Source organism: Lissotriton helveticus, chromosome 8 (genome assembly GCF_964261635.1).
Source record: "Lissotriton helveticus chromosome 8, aLisHel1.1, whole genome shotgun sequence".
Taxonomy (NCBI): Eukaryota; Metazoa; Chordata; class Amphibia; order Caudata; family Salamandridae; genus Lissotriton; species Lissotriton helveticus.
This window is the reverse complement of record NC_136069.1, coordinates 1,339,210,975-1,339,226,551: the sequence shown is the minus strand read 5'-3', so window position 1 is coordinate 1,339,226,551 and position 15,577 is coordinate 1,339,210,975. Positions and strand designations below refer to the sequence as shown.

Genomic DNA, 15,577 nt, shown 5'->3' with positions numbered 1-15,577 from the left:
TAAAGGCCTTTTCTTCTGTAAACACTTACCATCAGGACCTCTATTTTCAGACTCATTGATACTGAGAAATATTCCTCTTCATCTATAACCTTCCTATCTCTTTTCCCTAAAATCTGTTTAAATGTCTCTTGGACTACTGCCTTAAACTCTTCACTCACCAACTTCCTTAATGTGTCATCTCTTGCCTCCTCACTCATCTGAGCATTATCCATGTTTGTTTGATTTTCTGTGTCAAAAGTATAATATTCCCCTAAAAAAAACTGCCACTTGAAACACCTCTATTTGTATTTCTTTTAAACCTTCCTCTTTTAAACAATAAACTCTGTGCTATATCCTTCTCCTTTTCTGTTAGACAAAAATGATCATACTCATGAATCAGTAATGAACATCTGAGAGGAAACGCTCCGTTGCTGAGAAACATCTCACCTCAACTGCCTCTGAAAAGAGGCCTTAATGTTGAGCATTACATCTTTTCCTTTCAGAAAGCGAACCGACCACACATAACGATGCGGTCCATGTACGCCTGCGCACCAGAGTGTGCCTCTCTTCTGTTATTTATTCCTTCATGTCCTGCCCAAGCGCGTGCAGAACCCGTTTTCAAACGTAAGGTAAGTAGCATCTAATTTCAATGTGAACTACCCACTCGCTTGACTAAATCACTCACAAATCACTCGCAAAATGTCCTTTAAAAAAATAACCTTATATGATTACTTGAATAATCCTTCGTACCCAACCAATAAATCTAAAAATGTCTTCCTACTCAAATAGATCAAATGTACGAACATAAAACCAACGCACAATCATGATACCCTTAAATTGGGTAATCCACACTCTTTCTCCGAGACTCAAACGAGCACTCATCGAAAACACTCAATATACTTAACTTGCTCAGAAGCAGCAACAAAAGAGGAAGAACATGGAGGACGCAGAGTCTTTGTATGAGTTGAACATTCTTTGTATTTGTGATGTCTTAAGTTCCATTCTGGGAGCTTTTAAGTTGTGTGTTGCTGCTCAGGAGGTGTTAATAAAAGATTATGCATATTGCTTTCCTCCTGTCTTGCCATAAAATCCTTGCACTCATGCATCCATTCATTCATCACCCACAATAAAGCACAGACACTGTTAGACCTTATTTTTGTCCCTTTCTGCCTCCCATTATTTTTTAAACCAATCCTTTTTGTGTGGCCTTAGGTCTCCGGGTGCCCCACCACTGCTAACCAGTGCTGTGGTACAGGTGCACCTTCTTAAAATGGTAGATAGAGGGGGTTCCTAAGATGGATGCCTGCTAGAGTTACCTCAGAGCTCTGGCCCATAGGATAACATTAGAGGGTTCCAGAACCTTCCAGTCCATTCTAGTGACCTGGGCCTAGGCTATATAAGGGAGGACACTGGGCGGCCATTTTGTCATGACTGGGCTGGCTGGAGTTCAGGCTACAGTGTGAGGGGGATTGCGACTCAGGCTAATCTGACTGCTTCAAGGGGCTGCAAGTTGGTTGTGGGAGCTGCCCTCCTTCCTGTGGATCTGGCCCTGCCTGTGAAGAGATTGCCAGAACCAAGCTTCAGTGTGGCCACTCTTAAAAAGAACTAATCTACTCCAGCATCTGGTGAGAGTGACCTGGCCTTGACCCTAGAAACGTGAGGGGGTGGTACTGAGGCAACGTGGAAGGGAAAAGACTTTTACCACAACTTGTAGTGAAGTGGAATCTGGGGTTGTGACTTGGGTCGCTGTATGGCCTGACTGGAGAGTGCAGATCCTGCTCGTGATGTTTAAAGCCTAATTTACTCAGAGCAGCCTTTGTCAGTGCCTGTGAGACTTCCCCCCTCCTTTCTCCCTTTCCCAACCTGCACGACCTGCTGGGGGCTGGGTATCAGGGCTGCCCGGTGTCATCGCGCCGTTGGTTTGTGTGAGGAGATTGCCTGGGTGAATTCTGCGCCAGGCAAGAGGTGAAGGAGGGCGCTACCAGCTTGAAGAGAGAGACGCGGGGCGGGGTCACTTGACAACCGGACTTCCGCCCGGCACGTCTCCTCTCTCCCCTAGCAAGCCGGAGGTTCCTACTGCGTCAGAGACTGCCGCGGCCTTGCGTACAGCCGGGCTGACACTCCGGTGGATCAGGGTAGTAGAGCGCGGAGGCCCGTGCGCTGTGAAGCCTCCCGGGAAGAGTGCCCTGTAGGTTAGCGGTGTCCTCTGCCACCTCAGGTGAAGTTCGGTCCTGAGCGGGAGGAGGAAAAGATCGTCCAGAAGACGCAGCTCTTGGACGGCTTGGAGCGGGCGCCGGAAGGGCGCTGAGGTATCAGGGAGGGGAGGGCTAAATGGGAGATTGTCCTGGAACGAGGGAGTGTAAGAACCAGACTTCTCCTCAAGCACTTCTTGACACTCCTCAGTTAGGGGAGCGGGTTACAACCTCACGCCCCTCTTTGAAAATAAGACCTGTCAAGTGTCAATTTCAGGCCCAGGAGTAAAGAAGAGACAGCACCTCTTTGCCCAAACTCGAATTGATGGAGAAACTGGTTAAAAATAGGATCGTATTTGACTATGGATGCTTCAAGTGAGGGTTTATATCTAGATAATACAATAACAGTTGATGTACTTACCGGTTTAATTTAACTGGAAACATGCTATATTTGTTCTAGCTGTGTTATTCCTGTCTGTTGTTTGCTAAGTCAAAAGTAAATGGAAACCAGGTGTCTAAATTACTGCAAAGAAATGTAATGAGCTAATCAGTTGATGTACTTTTTATCCTGAAAAGAAATGTCTAAAGTTCCAAATTCCTAAACAACGTGACTATCAACTTTCCTTTTTCTTACCAAAAAGAAATAAAGCCTTAATATTTTCTATTCAACTCAGATGGTGTGGTGTCATTTTTGGTGGGTTTGCACTGGGGTGTTGTAATGAGTGATACACAAGTACGTCAATTGCCTTCTGCATTGAATGTCTTCGCTCTGTGCCGTGCTACCCTAGATGGGCCGGTAGCCCCGGTTTCAACAGACACAACCTCAACAATCACATACAAGATAAACTAGAAGTATAAAAAAGAAAACATGCAGCTAACAAACATGTCATATGCTTGAAATAAAAAATAAAATTCTACATAGCAGAAAGTTCATCCTGCAATTTTATTGTAGATTGTACCAATATGGTTGCCACGTTTTGAGGCAACGTGGTACCCATCTTGGATCAGTAAAACAATGATACACTATGCACATTATAAATCCAAGATGGGTGCTCAGTAAAGATTGCAATGGAACCCATCGTGGAATGGTTTTGTAAATAGGGTACAATTGTTTTACCCATCCTAGAGAGCTGACATCTTCGAATGGTAAAACAATGATTCACTATGGACAATTTCAAGTTGGCCAGTCAGTTTAGAGAAAATAGCAACATGGGAAGATGTGCGCAGATTAAATGAGCAGCAAGCAGCCTGGTAGCACTGTCTGGGGGGCTGCAAGACACTCTAAAATACACCAAATAAAAAACGGATGAAAGAAATAAAAGAGAACCTATATAAGGAGAAAGTGCAAAACTAAAGGATGGCCCTGAAGGGTGCTGATTTTCAGATGGATATAGACTTGTGATAGGGAAAATGTTGTCACTTACTGAGCAATAGAGCCAATAGCTGAAGTGGGCTATTCCCACTGGCCCGTGCTTTTTGCTGGAATAGGCACAACCGGAATGTGAATGACACTCTAAATGATCAGCGGCAGAATGAAGCTGATCTATTGGCCCTGTATGTATATATAGTTAACGAATTTATTTGTTTTAAGGGTCTTGCGACCAACTAAACCTGTCAGGCACTCCTCACAGGGTCCAGCAAAGATTATTACAGTGCAAATCTTCTAACCCCAGGGTTTGTCAAAGGGGGTGCAGCACCAAAATACTTCACTACTAAGGTAAACTCTAAGACTCGTTGTTACAAAATATCTGTCTACAGGCTTTAACATGATGCAATAACAATCTACCATTACAAACGTGTAGGCTGTAACACATGCTTTTAACAATGCATGAGATAGCCGTAGAGCCTTTGTTTAACTTTTCATAATATACAGATCGGACCTTTGACATCTGACATCATTTTCCCCCTGTGATCCAGTTGGTTCTATGGACCTTAAAACTGGCTTCAAACCTTAACCAACACAAGCCTGCTATACAGAGCATAAGCTTTCCCTCAATGCATCAATAAAGCATATAGTCATCTGTGTCTTCTCCTAAAGTGGTTGCCATTCCTGCACGGCTGCGACTTGTTCAATTATAAATATTACACAGGGTCTATGTTACGGGGCCCCACCTTGTACGGAGGGGTCTGTCTGATACCGGACTGTGTAGACGGAAATGTGGTCCTGTGGGGACGTTCCTCCATGTTATCTGGGAGTGTCGATATATTGCTGAGTATTGGCGTAAGATTCACAAAACTATTCATGAGGTTTTGGGGGTCTCCTTGCTACCAGAAGTGAGGAGGTGCCTCCTTAACATATGGGAACCTACTGACCTTAACTCCGCACAGACACAGGGGGTTACATTGAGTTTCATGATAGCGAAAATAAATAATGCCCAGCAATGGGGATCAGAACAGCCTCCTACCCTTGAGATCTGGAAGAATAACTTACATTGGAGCATGTTGCGGGAAAAAACTGTTTTTATAGCAAGAGGCCGCCCTCGAAAGTGGGCTTCAATAAGGGGGCCCTGGAATATATATAGAGGAGAGATTTGTGTGCCACCCAGGAACGCTGTTTTTGATGTATCCCCATCCCCGTATGGATTCTGACGTGTATGTACTCCTATGTCCAGTACCCCCGTGGGTTATGTGTTGAATGCGACATTACTCCTCTGTACTGTGTATTTTGCTGATGCTTTGTTTTAATAAAAAGAATTAAAACAAAAAAAAAGCATACAGTCATAAAAGTATAAAAATGCCCCAAAGTTATAGTTGCAAAACAATATACAAAGGATTCTAACAGTGCAAACTTCTACACCCAGTGTTTGTCAAAGTGGCTACCAAACACCAAAACCCTTGTCTGCTTTGATAAATGGTGAGAATACATGTAAGAAAATATCTGTCCACTAGCTTTAGCACGGTAAAATAACAAAGCACCCTAAAAAAGCCTATTGGCTTTAGCATTTGTTGTTCACAATAAGCCAAGCTTACTGTGTTTTTCATAACATTTCATAATGAACAGATTATACGTGTAGTATCCGACAAAACGCTTTCCATTTAACCAATCAGACCGTATGATTTTATTGCTGGCTTGTCATGATAACCAATTCAGGCCTACTGTAGTTAGCATAACATTTCCCACCAGCAACTTTCAAATATACAATCTTAAAATTAAATTACAAAAGTGTACAAAAGTACAGTTGAGCTCCTTGGAGGATCGATCAAGGTTATCACAGTACAAGTTTAGCCGAGGTTTTGTCAGAGGGATAACCAACATTAAATCCCTTGCCTCCTATGGCAATCTATTATAAGCCATCCTCTCTACAGGCTTTATCAAAGTGCATTAACAACCTACCCTTGAAAGTTTTAAAAAAATGCAACATCCAACAGGTATACAGTCATGCACTTGCAAATATGTACAAAACTATAGTTAGCAAAACGATATGAATCTCCTTCTAAGAGGGTGTAACATGGATTCTCATAGGGCGAATCATATAACCCCAGGGTCTGTCAGAGGGGATAAGCAACACAAGAACCCTTGCCTTTTATTTTCTGTTTTTTAAACATATTTTATTGACAGGTTGCATTAAATCCACAGTACAGCAGTACACAATTGAGTGGGACATGGCAATCTCCGTATAGGAGTTGGTAGCAAAATTATACATTTCAATAAGAACCATCTCGTCTACAGTCAGGTAATGAAGTCATCTAACCATAACCTACTACCCAAACACCCCAACACTCCCCAGCTTGGTCTGAAGAAATCATTCAATGTTCATACAAAGCATACAATAACACGGGAGAACCTTCCCAAGGAAGTATCAGTGTCGAGCAATGTGAGTGTGTGTGTGTGGGGGGGGCAGCCACAACAGGCCGACTCAGGGAGCAATAATAGCTCTATAGAGATTCAGGAAAAAAGGGGGGAAAGACAGGGGGAAGACCCAACAAGGATATACTAAAGGGAGATCCTAAGGCACTTCGGCCTCCTGAGCGTGTGGGGGAGGGAGCTATTGAGCTGGCTCCCTATGATAGCAAATCCTCCAATAAAGTAGTCCAGACCCGGCCACTTCTAGAGGGCATTTCCACACTTTGCCTTCCTGGGAATACTCCGCCCATCGGAGAAAGTCCACACGCCACCTGGAGACCTGTGGCCCCCTCACACTTTTCCAATTAAGCGTGATTTGGCACTTTGCTAGGATTAAGGAGAGATCTAGTGGTGATCTAGTGGTGACCTTATGTTTAGCTGGCCTTTAGAACAACCTCAGCAAGCATGCCACAGGGGAAATAGGCAAATCATGCTTTGTGATATCGTTCGCAAGTGCAACCACCGTCTCCCAAAACTCCCCCAAGTTGGGACAACTCCCCAACATATAATACATGCTTGTATGCACAAAGCCACATTTACAGCAGTCTGGACAGACTATTAATCCTTTCGGGGTAAGATATGCATTATGAATATAGTAGAAGCTGATCAGTTTAAACCACGCTTTGCTGGAGATGCTGGAGAACTCCGGCCAAAATTGTAACCCAGTCAGCATCAGTAACAGGGGTGCCAATGTCACCCGCCAAGGTGTCCCTGAGGACTGGAACGCTAGAGTCTGCCCTCAGCGTTCTGTACAATCCTGTGATTGCGTGATGTCTGCCCGCTGCTGTGCAGAGGACATGACAGCCCTATAGTGTGGTTGGTTTCACTTGTACACATCGCCACTGCTGTCGAATGAGAGCAGTGACACGCCAAGGAAAAGGAAGTGACCCGCCTGCAAGTCATTCGCAGCCTGTAATTCCTCAAAGGACCCCAGGATCCCAGACCCATATAAGTCACCGAGCAATGTCAATCCGATACCACTCTCCTAATCGAGTGCTATCCTCCAAGAAAAAGCGCCCCAACTAACAGAGGGACAGGGCGGGGCAATATGGGCCAGCCACTCCACCTCTCTGCAATACTGAATCCAGCATTACTTAGCTACCAGCCCAAACTCATTTAGGCTCAAGCAAGAGCTGCGACAGTCAGGACAACAGCGGAGGGCATCTCTTCTGCAGTGCCCCCCCCCCTATTCTACCGGCCACCCATCCACTAACTTATTGGAATTGGGTTGCCAGATAATACTCCTCAAAGTCAGGGACCGCTGTCCTGAGCCTGGCGCTGCTGCTTCACAGGAGCCACACAGCAGCGGCCCGTCCCCAAATGAGACCAATGAGCATAGAATGCAGTTCCCAAAATATGCCTCGGGGTAGCAAAATGATATAACAGCTGGGGTAAAGTTCCATTTTGGCGACCGCTACCCTCTCCCCAGAGGAGAGCCTTCCAAAAGAGTATCTACCTTCGAAGTCAATACATTTGCATCAACAGAGGTCGATACGATGCCATAACCTGCGGGGGAGCACCCAATTTGAGGAGGAGGGCTATCAAAGCCTACTTTGTAGTAGGGGGCAGCTCCCAGGCCGCACATGCCACCCTTTAGACCTCCTCAAGTCAAGAGGCCAGTTGAGCACCATAGGCGCCATAAAACTCCACCAGCAGCTCGTCTGATCCTGGTACTTCAACATAGGCCATGGCCCGAAATGCAGCTATAATCTCCGGAGATGAGACATCTGTCCCCAGCTCCTCAGCAGCTCTTGGTACCACAGCCAACAAAGGCATTTGGTCCAAGAATAGGATCAGAGACAGCGGCATTTAAGGTAGTATATTATGTGAGGAATAGTTTGTTAATACCAGCCGGATCATAAATCCCGGGTCCGTCACCTGCAACATTTCCAGGACCTGCGAGCCCAGCTTAGCGGAATTAGCCAGTTAGGCAAGCAACCTGTTCCGTATGGGCCCTGACCATGTATTCCCTATAGGCAAAGTAGCGGAGCTTCCCCACAAATGCCGCCAGCTTCTCCTTTTCTAACAACAAGGAGCGATGCATAGAGGGATCAGTGTGTCAATGGTGTTCCAGCTCGAAAGAGTGCCTTCCTGGACCTGCGTCTCCTCTTGCGGCAATCACCACACTACCCCCACCTGGCAATGCAGTGCCCTTGAATAACCATCTTGAAAGCCTCCCACTTGACCAGGGCTGACATAGCTGCCCCCATATTTTCTGTAAAATACTGCGATAATTCAACCCTTATAGTCTTACAGAACACATGGTCCTCCAAGTTTTCACTCCGACGGTGCCAGCTAAGAATACAAGAGCGAGCAGGTGTCCTGGCCAGGACAATAAGGATAGGGTTATCATTGGACAACTTTCTTGCCGATATTCCAAGTGCCCAATCTGCGAATGCACTACCGGGGAGCAAAGAAACGTGTCTAGGCGCACATGCAGGTCTTGCAAGTGTGAGTACAAAGTGTAGTCACGCTCAACAGGATGACGCATGAGCCAGGTATTCACCAGACCCCAACACTGGATCCAATCGGCCAATTTCTTGGCGTTCCGCAAAGGTGGAAGGGACCTATCTAGAGAAGGATCAGCCACACGTTGAAATCCACCCAACCAACAATAGGGCAGTCGTGAAGTGTGCCAGGACCAATGATAGCTCATCGAAGAACCTAGGTAGGTCTGCATTGGGGGCATAAATGTTGACCAGCATTAAATGTCTATCTCCTAAATGACCACTCAACCCTGCCTAGCTCCCCTCCTTACCACATCCTCTCCTCTAATACCTGAAACTGCCCACCAGGCCTGATCCATATGACAAACCCCCCTGGTGAAAGCAGAATAGGTGGTTAAAGTCAAATGCCAGTGTCGCACCCTCTGAAGCAGTGCGGTGGGTCTCTTTCAGCTCAACTTGAAACCTTCGCCTGAACCTCATTGCGCTTGGACATGCTATTAACATCTTTATGGCCCCTTTGGCGGTGTTGGCGGAGTCATTTGGGGCCCAGATCGTATCCTATGCAGACGACACCCAGCTCCTCTTCTCTTGTAAGAGTGGAGGAGACTTTGATGGGGAGAGTATCCGGGATTGCCTTGGGGCTGTTTTTAATTGGTTCCATCTGAACAGCCTCAAGTGCAATTCCGATAAGTCCGAGGTACTCTTCTTTGGGTGCGATACGGAGCCGGACTGGCAAGCATGGTGGCCCATTAATATGTTCCCCCCGTCATGCTCCTCCCAAACTGCTAAGAACTTGGGGGTCAAGATGGATAAGGGGCTAACGCTGAAAGCCCAGATCCTCGGGGTGACGGGTATGTGCTTCGGCCTCCTAAACATGCTGCGGAGGTTTCTGCCACTGTTATCGGAGGAGCATAGGAAGCTGACTGTGCAGGCTTTGGTCGGCTCTAGGTTAGATTATTCTAACATTCTTTACCTGGGCCTACCAGAGTATCTGTTGCAGCGGCTCCAAGTCGTGCAGAACGCTGCCGCAAGGGCGATTTTTGGCTTGAACAGACGAGCAAGTGCTGCGGGTTTGCTACAGACGCTGCACTGGCTTCCCATCCGCAAACGGATTGCTTTTAAGGCATTGACTTTGGCCTATAAAGCTCTCCATGCGGTGGGAGCAAAGTACCTCCAGAAGAGACTTGCCTTTTACCATCCGGCTCGTTCTCTGAGGTCAGAATCTCTGTTCCTGGCGGTTGTCCCGCGAGTGAAGAAAGCCCGCCTGGGCGGCCGCTCCTTTGGATTGCTGGCGCCACAGATGTGGAACACCTTGCCGCTCACACTCCGGGGGGCCACCAGTCTACTTGTTTTTAGGAAAGGCCTCAAAACCTGGCTGTTTAGCCAGTAGGCCGTCCCGCTGTTTTGCTTTTTCTGTATTCTTTTCCCCTCCTTTTTTTACCGTGTTATGTTATTGTGCTGCAGTTCACCTTACTTAAAGCGCCGGGACGCTCTTTTTGAGTAGCCGTGCGCTATACAAGAAAAATAATAACATAACATAACATATTAAGGACTCAAACATTCTAGATCATTTTACAAACAATCAGCCTACATGCCATTTGAAAAATATAAGCACAGGTTGTGCCCCTCCAGGAAGGCCCCCCCACCACAATCACCCCATCATTAACACAGAAGACTCCTCAGACACAAGCATTAACTTCCCTCTGCCCCCCTCTCTCCCTCCCTAGGACAGACAGGCAACAGTCCCACTATTCAAACACCAAAAACCCAAACCAAAGAACCGTGTACGTGTCACACAGTGAACCCCTGTGGGGTGATGGCTGCCTCGGAGAAAAAGTAGCACCAGGCCTCAACATGCCACCCCAGCTTCATTGGATATAGCCTAAAGATCAAACAATATTATGTTACAATAACTTGATATAGTGCAACGACTCGACCTCGAAGAAGCATCTCCGTTACTTGGATAGCAAATCAGCTAGAAATTAGCCACTAAAAAAGCCAGGTCTTAAGATGTCTTTTAAAGCCTGAAAACTCGGTGCATGCCCTTATATGAAGGGGGATTTTATTCCAATGATGGGGGCGCAAGATACGAAAAGGATTGACCGCCGTATTTTAGAGTTTGAATACGTCATGGGTGTAGGAGAAGCTGGTTACTTGATCTGAGGTATCTTTCAGGAAGATAGGGGACTAGTTTATCCCGCAGAAATCTTGGTACTTTGCCTGACCTAGCTTTAAAGGTCAGACAGAGCAGTTGAAAGATTTCCCTTTTCTTTTTGGGTAGCCAATGAAGGGTTCTGAGCAGGGGGACTGACGGTGTGCCCGGTGGCTGTTTATTAGCCAGTCAGGCAGCAGTATTTTGCACCACCTGTATTTTCGATACAAGGGATTATTTGGATGCTGCGATTAGCGCATTTCCATAATCCAGGGGATTGATTATAAACGCCTGGACTAGGGTATTCTGAAGGGACACCAGAAGTCACTGGAATACCTGCTTAATGAAGCGCATTACCCCAAAGCACGTGCGACAAGTAGCTATCACCTGCTCTTTCATCGATAGTTTATTGTCTATCAAAATGCCTAAATATCTTGCTGTATTTTTTGGAAAGGGAGAAGGGCCGAGCTCCGTGGGACACCAATCAGTTGTCCAAAGGGACTGTGCCTTTATAAACAGTAAAATCTCAAAAATAAACAAACAGACTGCCCATCCATCAAGGCCACCCCATATAGTTACCAAATGCGAAATATTCACTGTCCACAAGACACCATCATCCCAGGTCATCAGCGGTGCGAGGTGGGATTTGCGGCTGCTCAGCATCTGAGGCAGGGTACAGAGTAGAAACAGAGTTGGCATCTGAGTCCAACGCATTGGATGCCTTGCCCCCATCCGTGGTTGTTCTAACTTTCCATAATAAACAGATCACACCAATGAAATCTGACATAACAGTTTATAACTGACTTATCACTATCACCAGCTGACTCCTACTGTATTGAGCATAAGTTTTCCTACAAAGCATACAGTCATAAATTAGCAAATATGTTCAAAACTATATTTAAAGATAGAGGATACAATCCCCCCTAAGAAGACCTAAAAAGATTATCACAGAGAAAATCTTCTACCCTCAGAGTTTGTCAAAGGGGTAAACCAGTACCAAGAGTTTTGCCTACTACGGTAATCTGTGAGGTTTAATGAATCAAAATGACTGTGTTCAGGTTTTAATCCAGTGCATTAACATAACTGGCATTAACATAAGCTTTTCACAATAAACATGTCAGGGCCACTGCCTTTATAGTAACAAATCAGTCCTATAGCTTTGGCCATTGATTTGGCACCATAATCAACTCAGGCCTGTTGTATGAGCATACATTCACGAACAAGCCATAAAGTGCAATATAAGCACTCTTTTTCAGTGAAAGCACTCGTGTGCCCAATCAAATGCTGTACTCAAGTTGATAAACATGTGGGTGGAGCCAAAGCCCCATTTTCACTAATGCTTCTTGAAGGCCTCTTTCTTTTGAAAATATAAGGTCCGACGGCAGATAAACTGTCAAGTCAGACCAAAAAGAGGAGTACAGATACTCACCAATTTAAGAAAGACCGGGAAAATAGGGTGGGCTAAAGGGGCGCGAATAGGAGTCAAGCATTTAATGAAAATTAGATTTTCTTGGTGTGCATGAGCAATAGCTGTGCTCTTCAAAAGTAGTGGAGCGTCAACCTTCCCCAATTTCAACAAGTAGCCTCAACTTGAAAGGGGACTTGTTAACTGTCAGAGAACTGTCATGATTTGCCTCAAGAAAGTTTTGAGAAAACTGTGGCATTTTAGCATAATTAGTCCAAAAACGTCAGAAAAGGCATTTGGTGATGCAGGCAGTTTAGACCATGGGGTTTGCTTGTTTTCAAGTAAAAAACGAGAACGCCCCAATGATTCTTCACATTTGAACAGCTGGAAATGAGGCTGCAGTTTGCTAGAGCATGTTGGTGCAACATCTTTTTGTTAGGAACTCTAACCCTATTTTAAAGAACCTTACACTTAGCACTTAACAGAAAACGTTAATTTAAGTCAACGGTTAAGTGGTTCGACAATGAACATTAAGAAAGTCCAATAGGGAGTACTATTGATTATTGATCACAGTTTGGTCTGTGGTTGTAAAGTCATCTATTTGGGCCTGGAGCAAGCTCTTGTTTCGTTGTTCCGCCAGAATTCAGATATCTTCCCTTGACTAATGTTTCATGTCCTAGTCTGTCCCAAGTAGTCACAATATGCTAACTTTATGCCTCTGTTTCTTTTTATTTTTGATTTCGAACCACTCATTTTTTTCTGTAATGCGTTTAATATGATGATTAACATGCTAATAGGCATTCTCATTAATGGCAGAAAACAGGGATTTGGCTTAAGAAGGGCATTAAAATGATCTGCCTAGATTTACTCAATGTGTGGAGGAAGTAAATTGAGATAGAAAGTCGCTAGTGTCCACATCTAACAATTTCATCCAAATATTTCTGTGTCGTTGCACATTACAGGCTAAAAACAGACCCCATGAGAAGGAAAAGGATATACTGCAATTTCTGTGTAGAGTGAAGGAGTATCATATGTTCGCCAAGAAGGATCAATGATTGTCTAGTAGAATATTCACCTTATTATTAAGGACACGATTTGCACACGATTTAAGAACTTCGGAGGTGTACATTCACCATAAGGCTTTTCCATTGTGTTCAAAAAGCATATATGTTTTTAAACAAGTGATCCAAAACAGCTCATAATCCTGATACTTTACCTCTTTAAGACCTCAAGTGAAATGAGCAGAACCCATTGAGATCATTCTTTTAACAAAAACAAAGGAGAACAGATACAAATATCATCAACTATGCACTAGGACTTTCAACAAATGAGGTGATTTTACTCATTCACAAAAAAATGGAGTAGCTGTGCTCCATTATAGGTGTCCATAACAGATCGCGAATATCTTGAATCTAATCACGGTTTTCTCACTTAACCACTTTGTAGGAACTACGACAATGGGGCAGTCAAAACTGAGGTTGTTTAAAGTTAGATCATTGACGATATTATATGCTAATTAAATAACTAGAAGAAAGGCTGTTAGTGTAAATGAAGCATATTCACAGGATGAAACCTCGTTTGGCTACTGGCTACAAGTAGAACTGTTTAGGAATGGTTGGTTGATCCTTCCCAGGTAAACAGTCTAGTCATGTCTCATTTGTATTCAGAATGTCATGCACTTCAGGAACTCATCAAGGTGAACGTTTTTTGCCTCAATTTTACTCTGCAAAAAAGGAAGTAAGAATGGGCTGTTTCAATTATATGTTGAAGTATGTTATGACCACGTATAGGTGAGAATTACCCACTAAAAAATGTCCGTGGTTGAGGGGGGCTAACCGGTAGCCAAACTATGGGCGTGTGCCTGAGGCTCCAAATCGAGGGCCCATTCTTTACTGGTGTGAACCACCCCTGAGGGCCGTTTACCACCAGCGAGCCAGAGAAAAGACCCAGAGTTAAGACTAGTGGGAGATAAGAAAACAAGTTGCTTGCCTTGAACTCGAGGAGAGAGCGCACAGAACGGGAACCGAAACACTTACTCGTGTATCTCCTGCTATTTCGATTTTGTGATTACGACAACGAGGACTACAATCCTTGATATAAAATTTTGGAAGATTACAGAATGGACTTTAGAACATTATAAGACCTCTGTATTGGACTATATTTCTTTGAGAAATTGATATTTTTGGATCCTCAAGCACTAAAGCAGACTTGCAGGGACATTACAGCCATTAGGACGTACAGTGATATTTGATTTTGGAATTTTGGTTCATTTTAAATCCAAATTATACGTTATGTATCCATGAATTAATAAATGCATGAGAAAGTTAAGATGCATTTGAATTTTGCATGACAAAACACGTGTTGGCTGCATTGGCTGCTTTTTGTGATGACAACAACTAAAACTTTGGAACTGTATAATGGCTGCGTTTATTCTTTGATGACAACTATTAAATCTTGGAACTGTAAAATTGCCTATTCTGAGAAGTGAAGATTCCTCTGGACTTGAAGAGGACTACCTTTGGATCTCACATTCGGATCTACAAATGTGGACACTGTAGTAAATGTATTTGTACTGTTGGCACTTTAATTGATATTGTTTAGTGGGATTTGTATGTACATTCATTTTGATCTTTATGCTGAAGTGCTCAGGGAGACTCTATTATCAAAACAAGTTTGCTTACCTGTAACTTTAGTTCTCCAGTATTGGAAACTTTCATAGATTCACATGCTTGAATCATTCCCCGTCGTCGAGATGGGAGTCTCCGGTATATAAAAATAGCAATGCAAAGCTATTACAAACTAGAAACCAGGCCTAGGCCCATTCCATTTTTGTAACATATCCACCTCTTTTTGTAAAAGAGACCACATAAAATGAACAGCCAATCAGGTCATCCTCACCCTCTGGAACCCTCCTAAGAGAACCTCAGACCTTCAGATTTTGGTAGCCGTAGTGCCATAGGGTAACCAAGAAGATGCAGAAGGTCGAGCTTTCCCAGGGGAGGAGGGTGGGTTGCATGGGAATCTATGAAAGTTTCCAATACTGGAGAAGTAAAGTAACTTGTTTTCTTACTCCAGTATTAGAACTTTCATAGATTCACATGCTTGAATCAAAGTAGCTAGCAGTCGTGAGCACACTTTTTGTTCTTATTATATTGAACAACTGTAAATAATGCACAGACAAGATTAGAGAAAGGAAAACATTTCCTAAACTTAGATTTCATAAAATCTCAAGACTATATTAAGCGTAATCCAACGGAAAATTTAAAGAAGTAGAGAAACAAACAAGAGGCATCATCAAAGCTTACAAGCCATCAGAATATATCCAGAAACAATACATTTATCAAAGAATGTGCAAAGATCTTATGAAAGAAAAAGGAAGGGAGGATGAGAGGGAAAGCTCACCTCTACTGAAACAGATTCCTCAGGACTGCTTGGCCCACTGCAGTGTCTTGCTGCGTGGAAGAATCCAAGCAGTAATGTCTGGTAAAGGTATGGATACCCTTCCAGGTGGCTGGTCTACAGACGTCCCAGATAGATACCCCAGCAAAAAGGGTTGTA

The 15,577-nt window shown here is 44.1% G+C and overlaps 1 protein-coding gene across 2 annotated transcripts in view; it reads right to left on the bottom strand.

Annotated features, from left to right (window-relative positions):
• The window catches only part of CCDC181 (coiled-coil domain containing 181), a 393,765-nt gene that overhangs the window by 89,567 nt on the left and 288,621 nt on the right, over positions 1-15,577 (bottom strand). The window contains exon 4 of one of the 2 annotated variants that reach the window (XM_078658319.1): positions 11,194-11,277. The exons of the other annotated variant lie outside the window; for it this stretch is intronic. Coding sequence (XP_078514445.1) covers positions 11,194-11,277 — 84 coding nt within the window. The remainder of the gene's footprint in view (positions 1-11,193; positions 11,278-15,577) is intronic. 2 annotated transcript variants of the gene reach the window in all.